The sequence below is a fragment of the Salvelinus alpinus genome, chromosome 22 (assembly GCF_045679555.1).
Source record: "Salvelinus alpinus chromosome 22, SLU_Salpinus.1, whole genome shotgun sequence".
Taxonomy (NCBI): Eukaryota; Metazoa; Chordata; class Actinopteri; order Salmoniformes; family Salmonidae; genus Salvelinus; species Salvelinus alpinus.
In genome coordinates, this window is record NC_092107.1 from 29,413,069 (window position 1) to 29,438,672 (window position 25,604).

The 25,604-nt window shown below is 45.7% G+C and overlaps 1 protein-coding gene across 4 annotated transcripts in view; it reads right to left on the reverse strand.

Moving 5' to 3' along the window:
* Positions 1-23,882, reverse strand: part of LOC139549385 (endothelin-converting enzyme-like 1) — a 41,314-nt gene extending 17,432 nt beyond the window's left edge. The window contains exons 1-6 of one of the 4 annotated variants that reach the window (XM_071359843.1): positions 23,506-23,882; positions 18,689-19,876; positions 18,477-18,545; positions 18,141-18,251; positions 17,854-17,946; positions 14,145-14,269 (exon numbers count right to left, since the gene is read on the reverse strand). In XM_071359843.1, coding sequence (XP_071215944.1) covers positions 14,145-14,269; positions 17,854-17,946; positions 18,141-18,251; positions 18,477-18,545; positions 18,689-19,549 — 1,259 coding nt within the window. In that variant the 5' untranslated portion in view covers positions 19,550-19,876; positions 23,506-23,882. Of the gene's footprint in view, positions 1-14,144; positions 14,270-17,853; positions 17,947-18,140; positions 18,252-18,476; positions 18,546-18,688; positions 19,881-23,505 lie in introns of all 4 variants that reach the window. The other 3 variants (XM_071359842.1, XM_071359845.1, XM_071359844.1) reach the window with 3 other exon arrangements.
* Between the last annotated feature and the right edge of the window lie 1,722 nt (positions 23,883-25,604).

The window sequence follows — 25,604 nt, forward strand, 5'->3', positions numbered from 1 at the left end:
ACAAAAATAAGCTCTTTATGGAAAATCAAGAGACACTTTTTGCTGACTGCCATAAAATGGGAACATAAGCAACTTAATCTTCCACACAGATCCTCCCCTGGCATGGCACAGTGCTATATTAACACACTACCTCTCTGGTAGGAGGGGGGTTGTTAGTGATGGGTGGAAACTCTGCACATTAGACAACGAGGACTCTGAGTCAGCCAATGTCAACCTGTACAAGTCTGGAACAGTAATGGTACAGGGCAACCCCAAACAGTTTCAGCTGGATGTTCACATAATCAAAGAGAGAGCTCAGCAGGATAAGCTCTCTCTTGAGAAAGATACCCCCAACCCGAGCGTGTCAGACCAGACCTCTTAATTATACAACCCCACAGACAAGCAACCCCAAGCGGTAAGTCAACCTCCCAGCACAGAGTACTACTCCCTCATTGAAATGAAGGACAAATTCACCCAGCTGGAGGTAAGGCAGGTGGAGCTGGAACAAGAGGTGAACACACTCCAGTCAGTACAAAAAAATGGTCCAGCTCATCAACACCCCCTCAACCAGACCTGGAGAGCTGGAGGTGGAAAGAGACATATCTGCACTCTGGCCTGTGGTGAGATAACATCAACAGGAGAAGGAGCAGGCGAAGAACATAACACTAGAGAAAAAGATGACGTGTGACAGAGAACAACCCATAAGGGAGCTAGCCACCCCCGCAGAGAAGCCAGCAGAACAGCCCACCTCAGAACCTGACCACAGCCTCAACATCACAGCAGGACAGACAAATGAAGAACCCCAAGCCCAGGGGATCCCATCCCCTATGAGCACCCCTCTGTCAGCCACCCTGATAGCCCACCTGACAACCCCCCCACACTCACTGAGAACATATACAAGCCACAGATTTGACTCCTTATGGACTCAAACTGGAAATATATATAAGAAAATAAACTTTTTCCCAAACATACAGTGTCTAAACTCTGGTGTCCAAACACTCAACACACCCTAGACCTTCTGACTGAGGACCAAATAGGGTCACCCAGCCACATAATAATACACACAGGCACAAACAACCTGAGAACACAGCAGGAAAGGGTGGCCACAGCACTCAAGGGAGTGATTGAAAAAGCTTCTTCTACTCTCCCCAACGCACATGTGGTTATCTCCACCCTGCTACCACGAAAAGACTTCCCCCCTGCCACCATACAGCGGCTAAACACAAGTATTTCCCGTGACTGTGCCTCAAAATCAAATGTCTACCTGGCCCCCCACTCCACCCTGGACTTGAACATCCTTTTTGACTAGGTTCACCTATACAAGGCAGCAGTGCCCACCTTTGCCCGGACTCTAAAGGATCTCACCCTCAACCGCAGCTCCAACACTTCACACAGGAGCAACAGATCAACAGACACCCCACCCAGACCAGCGAGACAATATCCTAGACCTGCCGGACACCTCCCCCCGGACCTATACATAGAGGACCCACGCCGAGAGGACCTACATCCAGACCACAGCACTACCAGCGACATACACACCCCCACCCCAACCAATCAACACCCCAAGTCAACCATGCCCACACCCCATTTAGGTCCCATCAGATCAGACCTATGCCCCTCCTGCCCACCCCATGCACCCCACCCCCGCAAAGAGGGCCTCAACATGATATGCCCAGGCAGTGAGCAAGCAAACAGGCCCAACCCCGACTCTTACACTAGCCCAAGCCAATGGCATGTACCAAATGCTCAGCATGCTCTGCTCACACTTACTGGTCTGAGGCCAAACCACATGAATAACAACACTGGACACTTTATGTAACACAAAGCCTTCACTATCTCATCCTGGAATATCCAAGGTCTGAGGTCATCTGCCTTTGGCCTAAAGACTTCACCAAAAAAATCAGAAGTACAGACATTGTCATCCTACAAGAAACATGGTATAGAGGCGATGGGCCCATTGGTTTCCCTCTACTGTAGTTTACAGAGAGCTGGCAGTCCCCTGGAGGGGGAAATCAATCATTTCCAGTCCCAGGGACATGTACTAATCTGTGGCTAAATGTCAGAACTGGACAAGAACCTGACACCTTCAGCACACAGGTGGACAAACACCTACCTGGAGGTGACAGCATTCCCTCCCCCATATACCCCCCTAGGCACAACTAAGACAACATAACCAACAAAAACGGGTCACAACTCCTGCAGCTCTGTTGCATGCTGGGTATGTACATAGTCAAAGGTAGGCTTCGAGGGGACTCCTATGGTAGGTACACCTATAGCTCATCTCTTGGCAGTAGTACTGTAGACTACTTTATCACTGACCTCAACTCAGAGTCTCTCAGTACGTTCACAGTCAGCCCACTGACACCCCTATCAGATAACAGCAAAATCACAGTCTACTTGAACAGAGCAATACTCAATCATGAGGCATCAAAGCCAAAGGAACTGAATAATATTAACTTCTTTGGGGTAGGGGGCAGTATTTTCACATCCGGATGAAAAGCGTGCCCAGAGTAAACTGCCTGCTACTCAGGCCCAGATGCTAGGATATGCATATTATTAGTAGATTTGGAAAGAAAACACTCTGAAGTTTCTAAAAGTTTCTAATATGAGGTTTGTAGTTTTTCAACTCTTTGCTTATCCAAGATACAGTGGACATTGGGTCATATTGCACTTCCTACGGCTTCCACTAGATGTCAACAGTCTTTAGAACCTTGTTTGATGCTTCTACTGTGAAGGAGGGGGGAATGAGGGCTCTTTGAGTCAGGGGTCTGCCAGAGTGGCATGAGCTGACCATGCACGTTGAAGATTTATGTTAAAAACATCCTAAAGATTGATTCTATACATCGTTTGACATGTTTCTACGGACTGTAACGAAACTTTTTGACTTTTTGTCTGGACCTAGTGATTGCGCCTCATGAATTTGGATTACTGGGCTAAACGCGCAAACAAAAAGGAGGTATTTGGACATAAATTATGGACTTCATCAAACAAAACAAACATTTATTGTGGAACTGGGATTCCTGGGAGTGCATTCTGATGAAGATCCTCAAAGGTAAGTGAATATTTATAATGCTATTTCTGGCTTCTGTTGACTCCACAACATGGCGGATATCTGTATGGCTTGATTATGTGTCTGAGCGCTGTACTCAGATTATTGCATGGTGTGCTTTTTCCGTAAAGTTTTTTTGAAATCTGACACAGCGGTTGCATTAAGGAGAAGTGGATCTAAAATTCCATGCATAACAGTTGTATCTTTTATCAATGTTTATAATGAGTATTTATGTAAACTGATGTGGCTCTCTGCAAAATAACCGGATGTTTTGGAACTACTGAACATAACGCGCCAATGTAAACTGAGATTTTTGGATATAAATATGAACTTTATCGAACAAAACATACATGAATTGTGTAACATGAAGTCCTATGAGTGTCATCTGATGAAGATCATCATAGGTTAGTGATTCATTTTTATCTCTATTTCTGCTTTTTGTGACTCTTCTCTTTGGCTGGAAAAATTGCTGTTTTTTTTGTGACTAGGTACTGACCTAACATGGTATGCTTTTCTTCTTCCGTAGTGTATTTCTGTATTGTTTTAGTGATTCACCATAGTGAAGGCATGGTATGCTTTTGTCGTAAAGCCTTTTTGAACAACAAGTTTATCTTTAAAATGGTGTATAATACATGTATGTTTGAGGAATTTTAATTATGAGATTTCTGTTGTTTGAATTTGGCGCCCTGCACTTTCACTGGATGTTGGTCAGGTGGGAAGTTAGCGTCCCACGTACCCTAGTGAGGTTAAGAAATGCTATAGATGGAAGGAAAGTAGTGAGGAAACCTACCTAAAAACAATTAGGAAACAACAAATTCAATCCCTTTTAGACAACTTCCTGGACAAAACATTTCACTGTAATAGTGAAGGTGTAAACTTGGCAGTAGAAAACCTAAACAATATACTGTATTTGACCTCTCAGCTTCCCTATCAAATCTAAAAATGTCAAACGGAAAGCCGAAGAAAATTAACAACAATGACAAATGGTTTGATGAAGAATGCAAAAACCTAAGAATGAAATTGAGAAACCTATCCAACCAAAAACATAGAGTCCGGGAAAAACCTGGGCCTATGCCTTCACTATGGTGAATCACTAAAACAATACAAAAAAAAAAAATCAAATCAAATCAAATTTTATTAGTCACATACACATGGTTAGCAGATGTTAATGCGAGTGTAGCGAAATGCTTGTGCTTCTAGTTCCGACAATGCAGTAATAACCAACAGTAATCTAACCTAACAATTCCACACTACTACCTTACACACACACACAAGTGTAAGGGATAAAGAATATGTACATAAAGATATATGGATGAGTGGTGGTACAGAACGGCATGGCAGATGCAGTAGATGGTATAGAGTACGGTATATACATATGAGATGAGTACTGTAGGGTATGTAAACATAAAGTGGCATAGTTTAAAGTGGCTAGTGGTACATGTATTGCATAAAGATGGCAAGATGCAGTAGATGATATAGAGTACAGTATATATACATATGAGATGGGTAATGTAGGGTATGTAAACATTGTATTAAGTGGCATTGCTTAAAGTGGCTAGTGGTACATTTTTACATAATTTCCATCAATTCCCATTTTTAAAGTGGCTGGAGTTGAGTCAGTATGTTGGCAGCGGCCGCTAAATGTTAGTGGTGGCTGTTTAACAGTCTGATGGCCTTGAGATAGAAGCTGTTTTTCAGTCTCTCGGTCCCTGCTTTGATGCACCTGTACTGACCTCGCCTTCTGGATGATAGCGGGGTGAACAGGCAGTGGCTTGGGTGGTTGTTGTCCTTGATGATCTTTATGGCCTTCCTGTGACATCGGGTGGTGTAGGTGTCCTGGAGGGCAGGTAGTTTGCCCCTGGTGATGCGTTCTGCAGACCTCACTACCCTCTGGAGAGCCTTACGGTTGTGGGCGGAGCAGTTGCCGTACCAGGCGGTGATACAGCCCGACAGGATGCTCTCGATTGTGCATCTGTAGAAGTTTGTGAGTGCTTTTGGTGACAAGCCGAATTTCTTCAGCCTCCTGAGGTTGAAGAGGCGCTGCTGCGCCTTCTTCACAACGCTGTCTGTGTGGGTGGACCAGTTCAGTTTGTCCGTGATGTGTACACCGAGGAACTTAAAACTTTCCACCTTCTCCACTACTGACCCGTCGATGTGGATAGGGGGGTGCTCCCTCTGCTGTTTCCTGAAGTCCACAATCATCTCCTTTGTTTTGTTGACGTTGAGTATGAGGTTATTTTCCTGACACCACACTCCGAGGGCCCTCACCTCCTCCCTGTAGGCCGTCTCGTCGTTGTTGGTGATCAAGCCTACCACTGTAGTGTCATCCGCAAACTTGATGATTGAGTTGGAGGCGTGCATGGCCACGCAGTCGTGGGTGAACAGGGAGTACAGGAGAGGGCTCAGAACGCACCCTTGTGGGGCCCCAGTGTTGAGGATCAGCGGGGTGGAGATGTTGTTACCTACCCTCACCACCTGGGGGCGGCCCGTCAGGAAGTCCAGGACCCAGTTGCACAGGGCGGGGTCGAGACCCAGGGTCTCGAGCTTGATGACGAGTTTGGAGGGTACTATGGTGTTAAATGCTGAGCTGTAATCGATGAACAGCATTCTCACATGGGTATTCCTCTTGTCCAGATGGGTTAGGGCAGTGTGCAGTGTGGTTGCGATTGCGTCGTCTGTGGACCTATTGGGTCGGTAAGCAAATTGGAGTGGGTCTAGGGTGTCCGGTAGGGTGGAGGTGATATGGTCCTTGACTAGTCTCTCAAAGCACTTCATGATGACGGAAGTGAGTGCTACGGGGCGGTAGTCGTTTAGCTCAGTTACCTTAGCTTTCTTGGGAACAGGAACAATGGTGGCCCTCTTGAAGCATGTGGGAACAGCAGACTGGGATAAGGATTGATTGAATATGTCCGTAAACACACCAGCCAGCTGGTCTGCGCATGCTCTGAGGACGCGGCTGGGAATGCCGTCTGGGCCTGCAGCCTTGCGAGGGTTAACACGTTTAAATGTTTTACTCACCTCGGCTGCAGTGAAGGAGAGCCCGCAGGTTTTGGTAGGGGGCCGTGTCAGTGGCACTGTATTGTCCTCAAAGCGGGCAAAAAAGTTGTTTAGCCTGTCTGGGAGCAAGACATCCTGGTCCTCGACGGGGCTGGTTTTCTTTTTGTAATCCGTGATTGACTGTAGACCCTGCCACATACCTCTTGTGTCTGAGCTGTTGAATTTCGACTCGATTTTGTCTCTGTACTGAGACTTGGCCTGTTTGATTGCCTTGCGGAGAGAATAGCTACACTGTTTGTATTCGGTCATGCTTCCGGTCACCTTGCCCTGGTTAAAAGCAGTGGTTCGCGCTTTCAGTTTCACGCGAATGCTGCCGTCAATCCACGGTTTCTGGTTTGGGAATGTTTTTATCGTTGCTGTGGGTACGACATCGTCAATGCACTTCCTAATGAACTCGCTCACCGAATCAGCATATTCGTCAATATTGTTGTTGGACGCGATGCGGAACATATTCCAATCTGCGTGATCGAAGCAGTCTTGAAGCGTGGATTCAGATTGGTCGGACCAGCGTTGAACAGACCTGAGCGCGGGAGCTTGTTGTTTGAGTTTTTGTTTGTAGGCTGGAATCAACAAAATGGAGTCGTGGTCAGCTTTTCCGAAAGGGGGGCGGGGGAGGGCCTTATAAGCGTCGCGGAAATTAGTGTAACAATGGTCTAGTGTTTTTCCAGCCCTGGTAGCACAATCGATATGCTGATAGAATTTAGGGAGTTTTGTTTTTAGATTAGCCTTGTTAAAATCCCCAGCTACGATGAATGCAGCCTCAGGGTGTGTGGTTTCCAGTTTACAAAGAGTCAGATAAAGTTCGTTCAGGGCCATCGATGTGTCTGCTTGGGGGGGAATGTATACGGCTGTGATTATGATTGACGAGAATTCCCTTGGTAGATAATGCGGTCGACATTTGATTGTGAGGAGTTCTAGATCAGGTGAACAGAACGACTTGAGTTCTTGTGTGTTGTTATGATGATCACACCACTTCTCGTTAATCATAAGGCATACCCCCCCGCCCCTCTTCTTACCGGAAAGATGTTTGTTTCTGTCGGCGCGATGCATGGAGAAACCAGCTGGCTGCACCGACTCCGTTAGCGTCCCTTGAGTTAGCCATGTTTCCGTGAAGCAGAGCACGTTGCAATCCCTGATGTCTCTCTGGAATGCTACCCGTGCTCGGATTTCATCAACCTTATTGTCAAGAGACTGGACATTGGCGAGTAGTATGCTAGGGAGTGGAGCGCGATGTGCCCGTCTCCGAAGCCTGACCACGAGACCGCCACGTTTTCCCCTTTTTCGGCGACGCACAGGGTCGCCGGCTGGGATCAGATCCATTGTATTGTGTGGAAGGCAAGACACTGGATCCGTTTCGGGAAAGTCATATTCCTGGTAGGAACGATGATGAGTTGACGTTAATCGTATATTCAGTAGTTCCTCCCGACTGTATGTAATGAAACCTAAGATTACCCGGGGTACCGATGTAAGAAATAACACGTAAAAAAACAAAATACTGCATATTTTCCAAGGAACGCGAAGCGAGGCAGCCATCTCTTTCCGGCGCCTGCGCACACATGTACAGAAATACACTACGGAAAAAGAACGAACAGCACGTCAGAAATCAGCTCAATGTAATTGAGGAATCCATAGAATCTAACCACTTCAGGGAAAATGAGAAAACACTAAACTAACAACAACACGAAAGGTTATCTACCCGAAACGGAGATGTATGGGTAAACCACTTCTCCAATCTTTTTGGCCCTATAACAAAGAACAAAGAACAAAAATATATACATGATCAAATAAAAATCTTAGAATCAATTACTTCTAGTTGCACACAATCCCGGATCCGGGAGCACCCCCATCAGTAAAAAAGCTGACTAGCATAGCCTAGCATAGCGTCACAAGTAAATACTAGCATCTAAATATCATTAAATCACAAGTCCAAGACACCAGATGAAAGATACACATCTTGTGAATCCAGCCATCATTTCTGATTTTTTAAATGTTTTACAGGGAAGACACAATATGTAAATCTATTAGCTAACCACGATAGCAAAAGACACAACTTTTTTTTCTCCACCATTTTTTTCCTGCATAGGTAGCTATCACAATTTCGACCAAATAAAGATATAAATAGCCACTAACCAAGAAACAACTTCATCAGATGACAGTCTGATAACATATTTATTGTATAGCATATGTTTTGTTCGAAAAATGTGCATATTTCAGGTATAAATCATAGTTTACCATTGCAGCCACCATCACAACTCTCACCAAAGCAACTAGAATAACTACAGAGACCAACGTGAATTACCTAAATACTCATCATAAAACATTTATGAAAAATACACAGCGTACAGCAAATGAAAGACAAAGATCTTGTGAATCCAGCCAATATTTCAGATTTTTTAAGTGTTTTACAGCGAAAACACAATATAGCATTATATTAGCTTACTACAATAGCGAACCACACAACAGCATTGATTCAAGCCAACAATAGCGATAACGAATAAACCAGCAAAAGATATTAATTTTTTCACTAACCTTCTCAAACTTCTTCAGATGACAGTCCTATAACATCATATTACACAATACATATAGAGTTTGTTCGAAAATGTGCATATTTAGCGGCACAAATCGTGGTTATACAATGAGAAAAGTAGCCAAGCTGCCAACAATATGTCAGAAGAAATCTTGGGAGAGGCACCTAATCTAATCAGTAACTAATCATAAACTTGACTAAAAAATACAGGTTGGACAGCAAATGAAAGATACATTAGTTCTTAATGCAACCGCTGTGGTAGATTTTTAAAATTAACGTTACTACGACATACAGCGTGCGTTAAAGCCAGACCGCATCGAAATCAATGGCGGAATAGGTGTTTTACATTTTTCAACAGAACAACGAATTAACATCATAAATAGTTCTTACTTTTTGATGAGCTTCCATCAGAATCTTGGGCAAGTTGTCCTTTGTCCAAAAGAATCGTTGCTCGGTTGTAGATTGTCGCCTTCAACTTTGGAATTAGCTGTAAACATTAGCCATGTGGCGAAGACGTGCCCAACTCACTATTGCGCAGCACAAAGAAAATTTCGAAAATCGCAATATACTCACATAAACTGAAATAACTCGGTTTAAAATAACTACGTTATGATGTTTCTAACACCTATATCGAATAAAATCAGAGCCGGATATATCTAAGGGCTATAACGGGAGCTTTCTAGAACGCCATCCTGAGGTCTGTCTTGCGTCATGGCGAACAAAGGAAAGAGAGGACATCACGTTCCGAGCCTATTTATAAGGCCTCAGATCTGCCTAGCAACTCCATTCCAATTCTCACTATTTGCTGACATCCAGGGGAAGGTGTATGCAGTGCATCTCAACCAATAGAAGACAGGCAAATTAATAAACCGACCTCAGAACAGCCTGCATGATTTCAGACTTCTCACTTCCTCACAGGAAAATGTCTCCAACTCGAGTTCTGTTTAACTCACAGATATAATTCAAACGGTTTTAGAAACTAGAGAGTGTTTTCTATCCAATAGTAATAATAATATGCATATTGTACGAGCAAGAATTGAGTACGAGGCAGTTTAATTTGGGAACGATTTTTTTACAAAGTGCAAATAGCACCCCCTATTGACAAAAGTTTATTAATAAGGACTACCAGAAGCCACTGAATTCTCCAATTACATTGAATGAACTGCAGGACAAAATACAAACGTTCCAACCCAAAAAGGCCTGTGATGTTGATGGTATCCTTAAATATACAGACCACAAATTCCAATTGGCTATACTTAAACTCTTTAACATCATCCTTAGCTCTGGCATCTTTCCCAATATTTGGAATCAAGGACTGATCACCCCATCCACAAAATCGGTGACAAATTTGACCCCAATAACTACCGTGGGATATGCGTCAACAGCAACCTTGGGAAAATCATCTGCATTATCATTAACAACAGACTCATACATTTCCTCAGTGAAAACAATGTATTGAGCAAATGTCAAATTGGCTTTTTACTAAATTACCTTTCGACAGACCACATATTCACCCAGCACACCCTAATTGATAAACAACCAAAACAAAGGCAAAGTCTTCTCATGCTTTGTTGATTTCAAAAAAGCTTTTGACTCAATTTGGCATGATGGAAAATTGATGGAAAGTGGTGTTGGGGGAAAAACATACGACACTAAAAAATCAATTTACACAAACAACAAGTGTGCAGTTAAAAATGTAATTAGAAAACAATCCCAATTTCAATAAACTCCCATATCTATTGGGTAAAATACCACAGCATGCCATCACAGCAGCAATATTTGTGACCTGTTGCCAAAAGAGAAGAGCAACCAGTGAAGAACAAACACCATTGTAAATACAACCCATATTTATGTTTATTTATCTTCCCTTTTGTACTTTAACTATTTGCACATAATATGACATTTGAAATGTCTTTATTATTTTGGAACTTGTGTGAGTGTAATGTTTACTGTACATTTTTATTGTTTATTTCACTTTTGTTTATTATCTACTTCACTTGCTTTGGCAATGTTAACATATGTTTCCCATTGAGGGAGGGAGGGGGGAGGGAGGGGGAGTGGGGATAAAAAAGACCGTAAAAAGAGAGAGGAAGGAGAAAACAGAGAGAGGAGGGAACATGAAGCGAGGGGTTTATCACTGAAATCACCATGATGGAGAGATACATGGAGAAAGGGGGGAAAAACTAAAGAAAAGACACAAAATCTCCAGAGCCTCCAGCGACTTGAGGATCAAAGTGGATTGGCTGTAATGCCGGTCGTCACCACAGTGACGATAATAAGGGTGATTATAGTAAAGAGGATTATGATAAGATTATTATTACATTATCTGATATTAAGTGACGTGACATTTTATGAGAGCACTCACCCCACTGTGTGTCTCTTTTCTCATTTCAAAGAACATCTTACTCAATAACTGATATAACTACGTACAAGAACAGAGAAAATGAGGAAAGGAGATAAGAGCAGGAATACAGCTGGAGGGAGGGAGGGAGTTGGTATGAAGGATGAGGGAGGGAAGGGGTATGAAGGATGAGGGAGGGAGGGGGTATGAATGATGAGGGAAGGAGAGAGGGAGTTGGTATGAAGGATGAAGGAGGGAGAGGGTATGAAGGATGAGGGATGGAGGGGGTATGAATGATGAGGGAAGGAGAGAGGGAGTTGGTATGAAGGATGAGGGAGGGAAGGGGTATGAAGGATAAGGGATGGAGGGGGTATGAATGATGAGGGAAGGAGAGAGGGAGGGGATATAAAAGATGAGGGAGGGAGAGGGTATGAAGGATGAGGGAGAGAGAGAGGGAGTTGGTATGAAGGATGAGGGATGGAGAGAGGGAGGGAGTATGAAGGATGAGGGAGGGAGTTGGTATGAAGGATGAGGGAGGGGTATGAAATATGAGGGAGGGAGAGAGAGAGGAGGTATGAAGGATGAGGGAGGGGGTATGAAGGATGAGTGAGGGAGAGAGGGAGGGGGTATGAAGGATGAGGGAGGGGGGAGGGAGGGGAAGAGAGGGAGGGGAAATGAAGAATGAGGGGGAAGAGAGGGAGTTGGTATGAAGGATGAGGGAGGGGGGAGGGGGTATGAAGGATGAGGGAGGGGGTATGAAGGATGAGGGAGGGGGTATGAAGGATGAGGGAGGGGGGAGGGGGAGGGAGGGGAAGAGAGGGAGGGGAAATGAAGAATGAGGGGGAAGAGAGGGAGTTGGTATGAAGGATGAGGGAGGGGGAGGGGGTATGAAGGATGAGGGAGGGGAGAGGGAGTATGAAGGATGCAGGAGGGGTATGAAGGATGAGGGAGGGGAGAGGGAGTATGAAGGATGAGGGAGGGGTATGAAGGATTAGGGAGGGGAGAGGGAGTATGAAGGATGAGGGAGGGGAGAGGGAGTATGAAGGATGAGGGAGGGGTATGAAGGATGAGGGAGGGGAGAGGGAGTATGAAGGATGAGGGAGGGGAGAGGGGAGAGGGAGTATGAAGGATGAGGGAGGGGTATGAAGGATGAGGGAGGGGAGAGGGAGTATGAAGGATGAGGGAGGGGTATGAAGGATGAGGTAGTGGAGAGGGAGTATGAAGGATGAGGGAGGGGTATGAAGGATGAGGGAGGGGAGAGGGAGTATGAAGGATGAGGGAGGGGTATGAAGGATGAGGTAGGGGAGAGGGAGTATGAAGGATGAGGGAGGGAGGTTGGAGGTGTAGAGTATTGAAAGATAAAAAAGCTATACAGACAGACCATCAATTGAAATGTACTGTAATTGTAACTGTAATTATATGAACTAAAATGAACTGAGAGACAGTAGGCTACAGACAGACTACTACAGACTGGCAGACAGACAGGTGTGAAGTGTAGTGTAGTGTAGAGTAGAGTATAACACCAGTCAGTATTGGAGAGCTGTCAGCAGTAGTAACAGGCAACCTGACTCCCACTAGCCCTCACAGCCACCTCTGGAGTCTGGCAAGAGCTGCCTTTAACAGCACAACACCCCCCCCCTTACACACACACACTCAAAAACAAATGTATACACACTGTGACACTTCAACATGACACAACGTATAGTAACAGCCCTAGTAAAACATATGTATACACACTATGACACTTCATGACACAACGTATAGTAACAGCCCTCGTAAAACATATGTATACACACTATGACACTTCATGACACAACCTATAGTAACAGCCCTATTAAAACATATGTATACACACTATGACACTTCATGACACAACCTATAGTAACAGCCCTATTAAAACATATGTATACACACTATGACACTTCATGACACAACCTATAGTAACAGCCCTATTAAAACATATGTATACACACTATGACACTTCATGACACAACCTATAGTAACAGCCCTAGTAAAACAAATGTATACACACTGTGACACTTCAACATGACACAACCTATAGTAACAGCCCTAGTAAAACATATGTATACACACTATGACACTTCATGACACAACGTATAGTAACAGCCCTCGTAAAACATATGTATACACACTATGACACTTCATGACACAACGTATAGTAACAGCCCTCGTAAAACATATGTATACACACTATGACACTTCATGACACAACGTATAGTAACAGCCCTAGTAAAACATATGTATACACACTATGACACTTCATGACACAACCTATAGTAACAGCCCTAGTAAAACATATGTATACACACTATGACACTTCATGACACAACGTATAGTAACAGCCCTAGTAAAACATATGTATACACACTATGACACTTCATGACACAACCTATAGTAACAGCCCTAGTAAAACATATGTATACACACTATGACACTTCATGACACAACCTATAGTAACAGCCCTAGTAAAACATATGTATACACACTATGACACTTCATGACACAACGTATAGTAACAGCCCTAGTAAAACATATGTATACACACTATGACACTTCATGACACAACGTATAGTAACAGCCCTCGTAAAACATATGTATACACACTATGACACTTCATGACACAACGTATAGTAACAGCCCTAGTAAAACATATGTATACACACTATGACACTTCAACATGACACAACGTATAGTAACAGCCCTAGTAAAACATATGTATACACACTATGACACTTCAACATGACACAACGTATAGTAACAGCCCTAGTAAAACATATGTATACACACTATGACACTTCAACATGACACAACGTATAGTAACAGCCCTAGTAAAACATATGTATACACACTATGACACTTCAACATGACACAACGTATAGTAACAGCCCAAGTAAAGGCCACACACACACTAATTCAGCAACTCCTACAAAAATTCTTACACATGCTCAAAACTCATGTATCTTATGCCATTGATTTTCCATGTAACTCTGTAACCTTTGCATTCTTCCTCTGCCTCTTATCCACCCTTTCCCTCCTCTCCTCCTCCCACCCTCCAATCCTTCCCCTCCTCCCACCCTTCCCTCCTCCCACCCTCCCACCCTTCACCTCCTCCCCTCCTCCCACCCTTCCCCTCCCCCCCTCCTCCCACCCTCCCTCCCTCTCTCTCTCACCTTTTGGAGGTGGTCTTGATGATCTCGGAGACTTTCTCCATGTAGTCAGTAGCCAACACCACAATCTCTTCATCCTCAGAGAAGTTATCATGGAAGATTCTGTCCAACAAACGTTTCCAGTGCAGCTGTAGAGACAGGTTAGAGGAGAGGAGAGAGCAGGGAGAGGAGAGGAAAGGAGAGGAGAGGAGAGGAGAGGAGAGGAGAGGAGAGGAGAGGAGAGGAGAGGAGAGGAGAGGAGAGGAGAGGAGAGGAGAGGAGAGGAGGAAAGGAACGGAGAGGGAGAGAGCAGGAAGAGGAAAGGAGAGGAGAGAGAGCAGGAAGAGAAAAAGAAAGGAGAGGAGAGGAGAGGAGAGGAGAGGAGAGGAGAGGAGAGGAGAGGAGGAACGGAGAGGGAGAGAGCAGGAAGAGGAGAGGAGAGAGAGCAGGAAGAGAAAAAGAAAGGAGAGGAGAGGAGAGGAGAGGAGAGGAGAGGAGAGGAGAGGAGAGGAGAGGAGAGGAGAGGAGAGGAGAGGAGAGGAGAGGAGAGGAGAGGAGGAAAGAAATGGAGAGGGAGAGAGCAGGAAGAGGAAAGGAGAGGAGAGAGAGCAGGAAGAGGAAAAGAAAGGAGAGGAGAGGAGAGGAGAGGAGAGGAGAGGAGAGCAGAGAGCCGGAAGAGGAAAGGAGAGGGAGAGGAGGTTTGAGTTTTAGCAAGATAAGAAAACACGATTGTTAGAAACCCCTGCTCACAGTTTAGGTCATCCACAACACAAAGTTCCTCCTTAACTACTGAGCATACAGCATCCCTGTAATCCCAAATGGTCTCATAATCTCCCACTATTTTTAACAGGCAATAGTGGGATAGTAGAAAAGAGTGAGAGAGTGAAAGAGGGAAAGGTGGAGAGGGATAAATCAGTATGAACGTAATTTGACCATGTCTGTCTGTCTGAGCGTGGACTGATGTAGGCTATCTTAATTTGAGCCAGTTTGCTTCAGCAGGAAAATAATCCTTCAGCAACAGGAAATGTGAATTATTATGTGGATTATAATGAATGTACATTTTTGTAGCGATTGATACAGTGGGGAGAACAAGTATTTGATACACTGCCGATTTTGAAGGTTTTCCTACTTACAAAGCATGTAGAGGTCTGTAATTTTTATCATAGGTACACTTCAACTGTGAGAGACGGAATCTAAAACAAAAATCCAGAAAATCACATTGTATGATTTTTAAATAATTAATTTGCATTTTATTGCATGACATAAGTATTTGATCACCTACCAACCAGTAAGAATTCCGGCTCTCACAGACCTGTTAGTTTTTCTTTAAGAAGCCCTCCTGTTCTCCACTCATTACCTGTATTAACTGCACCTGTTTGAACTCGTTACCTGTATAAAAGACACCTGTCCACACACTCAATCAAACAGATTCCAACCTCTCCACAATGGCCAAGACCAGAGAGCTGTGTAAGGACATCAGGGATAAAATTGTAGACCTGCACAAGGCTGGGATGGGCTACAGGACAATAGGCAAGCAGCTTGGTGAGAAGGAAACAACTGTTGGCGCAATTATTAGAAAATGGAAGAAGTTCAAGATGACGGTCAATCACCCTCGGTCTGGGGCTCCATGCAAGATTTCACCTCGTGGGGCATCAATGATCATGAGGAAGGTGAGGGATCAGCCCAGAACTACACGGCAGGACCTGGTCAATGACCTGAAGAGAGCTGGGACCACAGTCTCAAAGAAAACCATTAGTAACACACTACGCCGTCATGGATTAAAATCCTGCAGCGCACGCAAGGTCCCCCTGCTTAAGCCAGTGCATGTCCAGGTCTGTCTGAAGTTTGCCAATGACCATCTGGATGATCCAGAGGAGGAATGGGAGAAGGTCATGTGGTCTGATGAGACAAAAATAGAGCTTTTTGGTCTAACTCCACTCGCCGTGTTTGGAGGAAGAAGAAGTATGAGTACAACCCCAAGAACACCATCCCAACCGTGAAGCATGGAGGTGGAAACATCATTCTTTGGGGATGCTTTTCTGCAAAGGGGACAGGACGACTGCACCGTATTGAGGGGAGGATGGATGGGGCCATGTATCGCGAGATCTTGGCCAACAACCTCCTTCCCTCAGTAAGAGCATTGAAGATGGGTCGTGGCTGGGTCTTCCAGCATGACAACGACACGAAGCACACAGCCATGGCAACTAAGGAGTGGCTCCGTAAGAAGCATCTCAAGGTCCTGGAGTGGCCTAGCCAGTCTCCAGACCTGAAACCAATAGGAAATCTTTGGAGGGAGCTGAAACTCCGTATTGCCCAGCGACAGCCCCGAAACCTGAAGGATCTGGAGAAGATCTGTAGGGAGGAGAGGGCCAAAATCCCTGCTGCAGTGTGTGCAAACCTGGTCAATAACTACAGGAAACGTATGATCTTTGTAATTGCAAACAAAGGTTTCTGTACCAAATATTAAGTTCTGCTTTTCTGATGTATCAAATACTTATGTCATGCAATAAAATGCAAATTAATTACTTAAAAATCATACAATGTGATTTTCTGGATTTTTGTTTTAGATTCCGTCTCTCACAGTTGAAGTGTACCTATGATAAAAATTACAGACCTCTACATGCTTTGTAAGTTGGAAAACCTGCAAAATCGGCAGTGTATCAAATACTTGTTCTCCCCACTGTACATTTTTTTGTTAGGGCAAATCAAGTTAGAAATTTCAAAGTGGAAATTAGAAACCTTAGAAGTCATTTTAAAATCCAAATACACTACAAATTTGCATTTCGTACTGTGCAATAAAATTCTCAGCAACAAAAGAGTGATCAATTAAGATCCTACATCTGTATATCTAATTGTCCATCTGTCTAACCAACAGTTACAGCTACTGTCTATTACTCCTCCCCTGGGTTTTGCTGTCTGTCTCTACATCCATCTGTCTGTCTCTGTATGTCAATTTCACTCTCCATTTGCATATTTTTAGTAATCTCTTTCACATTTCTTGTATTCTTTCTTACTTTTTTTTCTCTCATGTTTCTTTCTCTCGTTTTATCAGTGATGCTAGTGAAGCTCACATCATCCATCTCTCTCTCCTTTCATGTCCACTCCCCCCTTCGCTCCCCTCCCCACCCTTCTTCTCCAATCAGAAGTGATGGAGCAGCTCTGAATTCTCCATCAGTTTTCTGCTGCTCTCCAACGCACCTTACGGCTCTCCCCTTCTGTCTTCCCCCCTCTCCTCCCTCTTTCTCTACCCGCCCAGTCCCTCTCTCCCCCAGATTCATTCCATATGCTTCCCCATCGGTTCCCCTCTCTCTCCTTTCCCCCCTCCTCCCTCTATTCTCCTTCTGTAGTCCCCCGTCGACCACCATTTATCCCGTCCTCTCCCTTTCTCTACCCTCTCTCTCCCTCCCACCTCCCTCATTCTGTAGCCCCCCGTTGGTCTCCTTCTATCCCTGCAGGGCGGACAGCTTCGCTGAGCCACAGAGGCGTGAGTATGAACGGTTTACAGGGCGTAGAATGGCCCCCCCGCCTCGCACACACACACACCCTTCACAGTGCTCTGCTGGAGTTCAGCTTTTAATCCATCATACTTCTGCCCATACACACACACACACACACACACACACACACACACACACACACACACACACACACACACACACACACACACACACACACACACACACACACAATACAGATATAAAGATATAAAGATGTGTGTGTGTGTGGTACTCACACTGGGAGCGATGCGCTGTAGTTGTCTCAGGGTGATGCGGTTGTACATAATGCTGATGTCCTTTCTCTGTTCATCATACTCAGACACAGTGATCTGAAACAGAGGGGAAGAAATATTAGAACTGAACACACACACACACACACACACACACACACACACACACACACACACACACACACACACACACACACACACACACACACACACACACACACACACACACACACACACACACACACACACACACACACACACACACACACACACACACACAGACATAGACTTACGCTGGCCAGGCGTGTTTCCAGCTGTAGGATCTCTTTGGACTTCTGAGTGGCATTGTGAGCTCCCAGCATGCTTAGCAGACGCTCCATCAGGGCCTTGTAAGCTGCCAGGATCTGTCCATGACATCATCATTAATGGACATTGGACAACAACATGACATCATTATTAATGGTCAATGGACAGCAGTGTGACATATGGCGGAGCAGACAGGATAACAAAGGGAACAGCGATGACAGGAACAAACAGGTGGATAGATGGAGAAGAAAGGAATGGGTCGATAAGTGAACAGATGGAAAGATGGAATGGTGGATAGAAAGAGGGAGGAGGTAATCCTTTACCTTCACACTGTCCTCATCCTGCCCCAGGTACAGAGTCCTCTCAGGCAGTGTGAGCCCCTCCTGATCAATCTATAAATACACACACAGTCAAGAGAACACATATGAACACGTGTAAACCACACCGACATGTAAGTAAACAGATGATACATCAGTCAGATGACAAACAGTAGGTGTTCACAGACAGACAGACACATACATACACACATTCTTACCCTGATAGCGTTGCGTGAGGAGTTCTTATCGTCTACGTTGACAGTGAGAGAGAAGAAGACAGCCGTGCTGTACACCCCCTGGGTCCTATAGAGCAGCTCATCAAAGTCTGGTCTGGCTGGTGCAGTACTGCTCTCCCACCCCGCACCACCAGAGGGCGCTCCAACCAGGTCCCACCCGCCACAGCTGTCAATCACATCCGTCATGGGCCCAGACCCCAGCTTGTCAATCTCCTGGATGTTCACACAGGAGCGGTAGAACTCTTTCACCTTGCGTTCAGCCGAGTCCACGGTGCGCCGGCGCACGGGCTCCAGCAGGAGGCGTCGTAGCTTCTCCTCGTTGTGCTCTCCAATGGCGGTGATGATGCCGTAGCTCAGCTTGTCCTCTGGGATGCCATGGCGTCGTAGCCAGCCGCCGCAGGCAAAGCTGTAGAAGTCCTGGCAGGGCTGGATGGTGGGGTCGATGTTGGCCTGGACGAAGCGTGCGGCTCGGACTAACGAGCGTTTCTTCTGGCAGTCCTGTCTGCAGTGCGCCTCCTGCTGGAAGTCCAGGGAGATATATTTGAGTGCCAGCATGCTGCCCAGGATGACACACATCCCCGCAGCAAACACCAGAGCAGAGAGCAGGCAGATCTCCCTGCGGCTCCATCGAGGAAGTCCCTGTCCGCTGTTGATGCCACTCAGGTCCCGATTCCGATCACTAGCCCCGCCCCCTTTGCCTCGGCCCCGCCCAACATTACGGTCCAGGCTCCCACCCAAGTGCAGGCTCATGCCGTTGCTAAGGGTGCCGCTGCTATAGCGACCACCATACTTGACCTCCTGGAACTCATCGTAGTGGGCCGTGAGGGAGTATGTCTTCTCCATGGCAACGAGGGTTGATTAGCGTTACGTTGTTGAAAAGAGAGACTGATAGAGGGAGTGGTGGAAGGTGGTAGAGAGAGAGGAGTCTTTCAGATGGCCAATGGCCCTCCAGGCCTGATATGAGAGAGGAGGGCGCCCACTAGAGGGCTAAAGGGGTAACGCAGCCCAAATGCCCTTGGCTCTCCTGAACACACTCACTGCCTCTTGTATGTCTCCTCTGCTACCCTTACCGTTAGAGAGTTAGGGACCACTGAGGCTATCTCTCTTCTTGTCTGTCAGTGTATCTCTTGGGTCTTGGTCTCTTTCCTTTTCCCCCAATGGAGCCTCAGCCTGTCTTTCAATAGAAAAGGAGGAGAGGGAATAATAATTTTTTAAACCTTTATTTAACTAGTCAAGTCAGTTAAGAACAAGTTCTTATTTACAATGATGGTCTACCCCGGCCAAACCCTAACCTGGACGAGCCTGGGCCAATTGTACGCCGCCCTATGGGACTCCCAATCACAGCCGGTTGTGATACAGCCTGGAATCAAACCAGAGTCTGTAGGGACGCCTCTTGCAATGAAATGCAGTGCCTTAGACCGCTGCGCCACTCGGGAGGTAAAGGGAGGGAGGGGCGATGAGACAGAAGATGGAATCCATGATTACAACACAGAGGTAAAGGGAGGGAGGGGCGATGAGACAGAAGATGGAATCCATGATTACAACACAGAGGTAAAGGGAGGGAGGGGCGATGAGACAGAAGATGGAATCCATGATTACAACACAGAGGTAAAGGGAGGGAGGGGCGATGAGACAGAAGATGGAATCCATGATTACAACACAGAGGTAAAGGGAGGGAGGGGCGATGAGACAGAAGATGGAATCCATGATTACAACACAGAGGTAAAGGGAGGGAGGGGCGATGAGACAGAAGATGGAATCCATGATTACAACACAGAGGTAAAGGGAGGGAGGGGCGATGAGACAGAAGATGGAATCCATGATTACAACACAGAGGTAAAGGGAGGGAGGGGCGATGAGACAGAAGATGGAATCCATGATTACAACACAGAGGTAAAGGGAGGGAGGGGCGATGAGACAGAAGATGGAATCCATGATTACAACACAGAGGTAAAGGGAGGGAGGGGCGATGAGACAGAAGATGGAATCCATGATTACAACACAGAGGTAAAGGGAGGGAGGGGCGATGAGACAGAAGATGGAATCCATGATTACAACACAGAGGTAAAGGGAGGGAGGGGCGATGAGACAGAAGATGGAATCCATGATTACAACACAGAGGTAAAGGGAGGGAGGGGCGATGAGACAGAAGATGGAATCCATGATTACAACACAGAGGTAAAGGGAGGGAGGGGCGATGAGACAGAAGATGGAATCCATGATTACAACACAGAGGTAAAGGGAGGGAGGGGCGATGAGACAGAAGATGGAATCCATGATTACAACACAGAGGTAAAGGGAGGGAGGGGCGATGAGACAGAAGATGGAATCCATGATTACAACACAGAGGTAAAGGGAGGGAGGGGCGATGAGACAGAAGATGGAATCCATGATTACAACACAGAGGTAAAGGGAGGGAGGGGCGATGAGACAGAAGATGGAATCCATGATTACAACACAGAGGTAAAGGGAGGGAGGGGCGATGAGACAGAAGATGGAATCCATGATTACAACACAGAGGTAAAGGGAGGGAGGGGCGATGAGACAGAAGATGGAATCCATGATTACAACACAGAGGTAAAGGGAGGGAGGGGCGATGAGACAGAAGATGGAATCCATGATTACAACACAGAGGTAAAGGGAGGGAGGGGCGATGAGACAGAAGATGGAATCCATGATTACAACACAGAGGTAAAGGGAGGGAGGGGCGATGAGACAGAAGATGGAATCCATGATTACAACACAGAGGTAAAGGGAGGGAGGGGCGATGAGACAGAAGATGGAATCCATGATTACAACACAGAGGTAAAGGGAGGGAGGGGCGATGAGACAGAAGATGGAATCCATGATTACAACACAGAGGTAAAGGGAGGGAGGGGCGATGAGACAGAAGATGGAATCCATGATTACAACACAGAGGTAAAGGGAGGGAGGGGCGATGAGACAGAAGATGGAATCCATGATTACAACACAGAGGTAAAGGGAGGGAGGGGCGATGAGACAGAAGATGGAATCCATGATTACAACACAGAGGTAAAGGGAGGGAGGGGCGATGAGACAGAAGATGGAATCCATGATTACAACACAGAGGTAAAGGGAGGGAGGGGCGATGAGACAGAAGATGGAATCCATGATTACAACACAGAGGTAAAGGGAGGGAGGGGCGATGAGACAGAAGATGGAATCCATGATTACAACACAGAGGTAAAGGGAGGGAGGGGCGATGAGACAGAAGATGGAATCCATGATTACAACACAGAGGTGACGAAGGGTACTGTCTGTTGAGATGCTCTTTTTTTTCTTTCTTTCATTCTGTCATTCTTTCCTAAAGTAATTTTGGATTGATTTCTGACACCCATCAATCAGGGAGATGATGTTGCTCTTTGACTCATGACTTTGGATGGATCGATAGGGAGTAGGGGAGGAGAGGAGAGAGGGAGGGTTAGGAAGATGGAGAGAGAGGGAGAGAGAGAGAGAGAGAGAGAGAGAGAGAGAGAGAGAGAGAGAGAGAGAGAGAGAGAGAGAGAGAGAGAGAGACAATTCTAGGCACATACACACACACAAATAAAACATTATTACACATAAACATTGCACACAAGAAAACCTATGTTATGCACAAAAGCCCACCACACCCATCTTGGCCAGAGTATGGCCTAGGTCCCTAACCACCCTCCATAAATCCTAGATACGATCAATGGACCGAAGGGCACGACGCCCGAGGGATCAGGTTCAGATCAATGCTATTATTATCCAATTCATTTCAGCGCACAATAGGTTATCGTATAGAATGGGAGCAGGGGAGGGCGCACGCGTCTCTGGCTTTCCTGCCGCCTGCCCTGCACGCGCAACCACTCGGGCTGGGCTTGGAGACCCGGGTCAGCGCCATACTGTAAAAAGGTTTATTTTCTTCTAATCAAAGTGGCCATGGACCCTGACGGATCACATTCAGCGGTACTGGAGTTTCTGAGCAGTCCGGTTCTAACTCTTATCGCCGCCTGCCAGAGTCTGCGCACACAACAGAGTGCCGTAGTGATGGTGTAGGGGCTACATACAGCTATAGTGTGACATCGTTTTCGAGAACACTGTTGCATAAGGACCAAAGGGAACCTGAAACATAACTACTTCTCACAAGAATTTACACTTTCCGTGTCTCTCTTACACACAGTCACTGGTACTCATGTGTGACATAACCACACACACGCACGCACACGCGTTCCCGGGGATCGTTTAACCACTAGCTGGACCGCTATTGCACAAATAATTGTGCGTCCCAGACCCATAGACCCATCAGGGCATCCCGGGTCCCTTCCTTTTTCCCTGTCACGCAGCCACCAGGCGCGGGCAGCTAACTCAATTAAACCGGCTAGGATGACCACATCGAGCCCCTACACACACAGTCAATACGCTCGCTACCGCCACTCGATATTATTGGAGTCACTGAAATGGATACGAGGATAAGCGGCGGAGCTGTTTTAAGTTGTCAAAGTCAATAATGTCCATCTTTATAACTTTTATATTAAACGTTCTCACCATCACTCATATGGGATGTGGTGGTTGCATTGGTCCCACTGGAGAAACCAGAGCACTGCTCCCCGTTTAGCATACATGGGCTTAAGAACACATTCATCAAACAGAGGATCGTGAAATAACACATTAACATTCTACTGTCTGTCAGTGGCTATGAATGTGATAGAAAACAGTATGAACTTGACGTCAGTGCTGTTACAAACAGATTTAACTGCTGGGAATTAGACAGACATGCCACGATAGAAATTTAGAATGGGTACACACACACTTACCGGCACAAATTCAGTGTTCAGAGTCTTTCCATGCGCTTTTGATGCAAGTGTGGTCTGCGATAGTGGTTCAGATCGTGTCCTGTCCATGCATGTACATACAGAAGCTGGTCAGAGGGCTAGACGCTGTGAAACATGCCACTCACTGCAAATCCAAAGACCCGAATAAGAGCAGCGCTCATTTGCTCAACAGGACTGTGTGTGAGAGAGAGAGAGTGCGAGAGAGCGTGTGTGACAGACAGGGAGATAGAGGAGTTGGGAAGGGGAGAGAGAGAGAGACTAAGATGGACGATGTAGTCTACCACCACCACGGTAGCGAATAAGTGAGTAGCCTGTCGTTCAATGTTACTACTATAATAAGTGAGTAGACTCTCGTTCAATGATGCCAGTTGAATCATCTCATCAAATATGAATAACACAAGCACTAGGCTATAGCCTAAACATAACGAAATAGTCCAAATTATTATCAAAAGTCAGTTGTACAGGTTATTAAACTGCTGAGAAATCTCATCCAAGCCCAGAGAGCCACACAGAATGCAAACATTCAATCTATAGTTACTATGCAAATCAGTTCAACAACTGCCCATTTCATTAAACCTTAGCCTATCTCATAGTGCATTTGCCAGAATAAGAGGTGGCGGGAAACCATGCTGTTGCGCGCGATCTTGACGTTCAGGACTGATGATCAAGTTGTAAAGATGTCAACAGATGGGCAAAATAAATCAAACACAGTTCTGTTGCTTTCCATGCCTCCCCGGTGCCTGGATATACTAACCATTTGCTGACCCTCAGCCCTCACCCACCCAAAGAAAACGAAAACATTTTGGAAGAGGTGACGTATGTGTAAAATTACTTCGAGTACATAATGTCTATAGCCATGTATCGACAGTTTTCACTTTAAACCCGGTCAGTGTGTAGAACTCATTAGTGTCGTGTATTACCAAGCTACTGTCTAGCCTAGCCTAGCTCTGATGGAAACTGAAAGGTAAACATCGGTGATAAACAGTATACACTGAGCCGGTCCACAGTAGACCTGTCTAATCTGCTCGTTCTGGTGTAACGTCCACAGGACCGAGCACTCGGCGAAATTACACTGCGAGTGAGACACCTAGCCTACAGTCATATAATTCTAACCAGCCCCTGTACGGTAGGGAGGGACGGGGTATCGGTTAGGACACCGACTGTGAACAGATGAGCCACGATCGATGAGGGTTTTGATGAGGGGCTTTCAGGTGAGTGGCGCGCGCGGATACCATGGGACTTTTATTTATTCGAGTTTAATGAAGGTGATATTTACGCACCTGCCGCCAGTGACACGAAGGAGGAAACCCACACCATGTTAACCTCACCCATACAACCACTTCAGGACAAATATCGAAGAGTTTACAGTGAGGGAAAAAAGTATTTGATCCCCTGCTGATTTTGTTCGTTTGCCCACTGACATTGAAATGATCAGTCTGTAATTTTAATGGTAGGTTTATTTGAACAGTGAGAGACAGAATATCAACAAAAAAATCCAGAAAAACGCATGTCAAAAATTTTATAAATTGATTTGCATTTTAATGAGGGAAATAAGTATTTGACCCCTCTGCAAAACATGACTTAGTACTTGGTGGCAAAACCCTTGTTGGCAATCACAGAGGTCAGATGTTTCTTGTAGTTGACCACCAGGTTTGCACACATCTCAGGAGGGATTTTGTCCCACTCCTCTTTGCAGATCTTCTTCAAGTCATTAAGGTTTCGAGGCTGACGTTTGGCAACTCGAACCTTCAGCTCCCTCCACAGATTTTCTATGGGATTAAGGTCTGGAGACTGGCTAGGCCACTCCAGGACCTTAATGTGCTTTTTCTTGAGCCACTCCTTTGTTGCCTTGGCCGTGTGTTTTGGGTCATTGTCATGCTGGAATACCCATCCACGACCCATTTTCAATACCCTGGCTGAGGGAAGGAGGTTTTCACCCAAGATTTGACGGTACATGGCCCCGTCCATCGTCCCTTTGATGCGGTGAAGTTGTCCTGTCCCCTTAGCAGAAAAACACCCCCAAAGCATAATGTTTCCACCTCCATGTTTGACGGTGGGGATGGTTTCTTGGGGTCATAGGC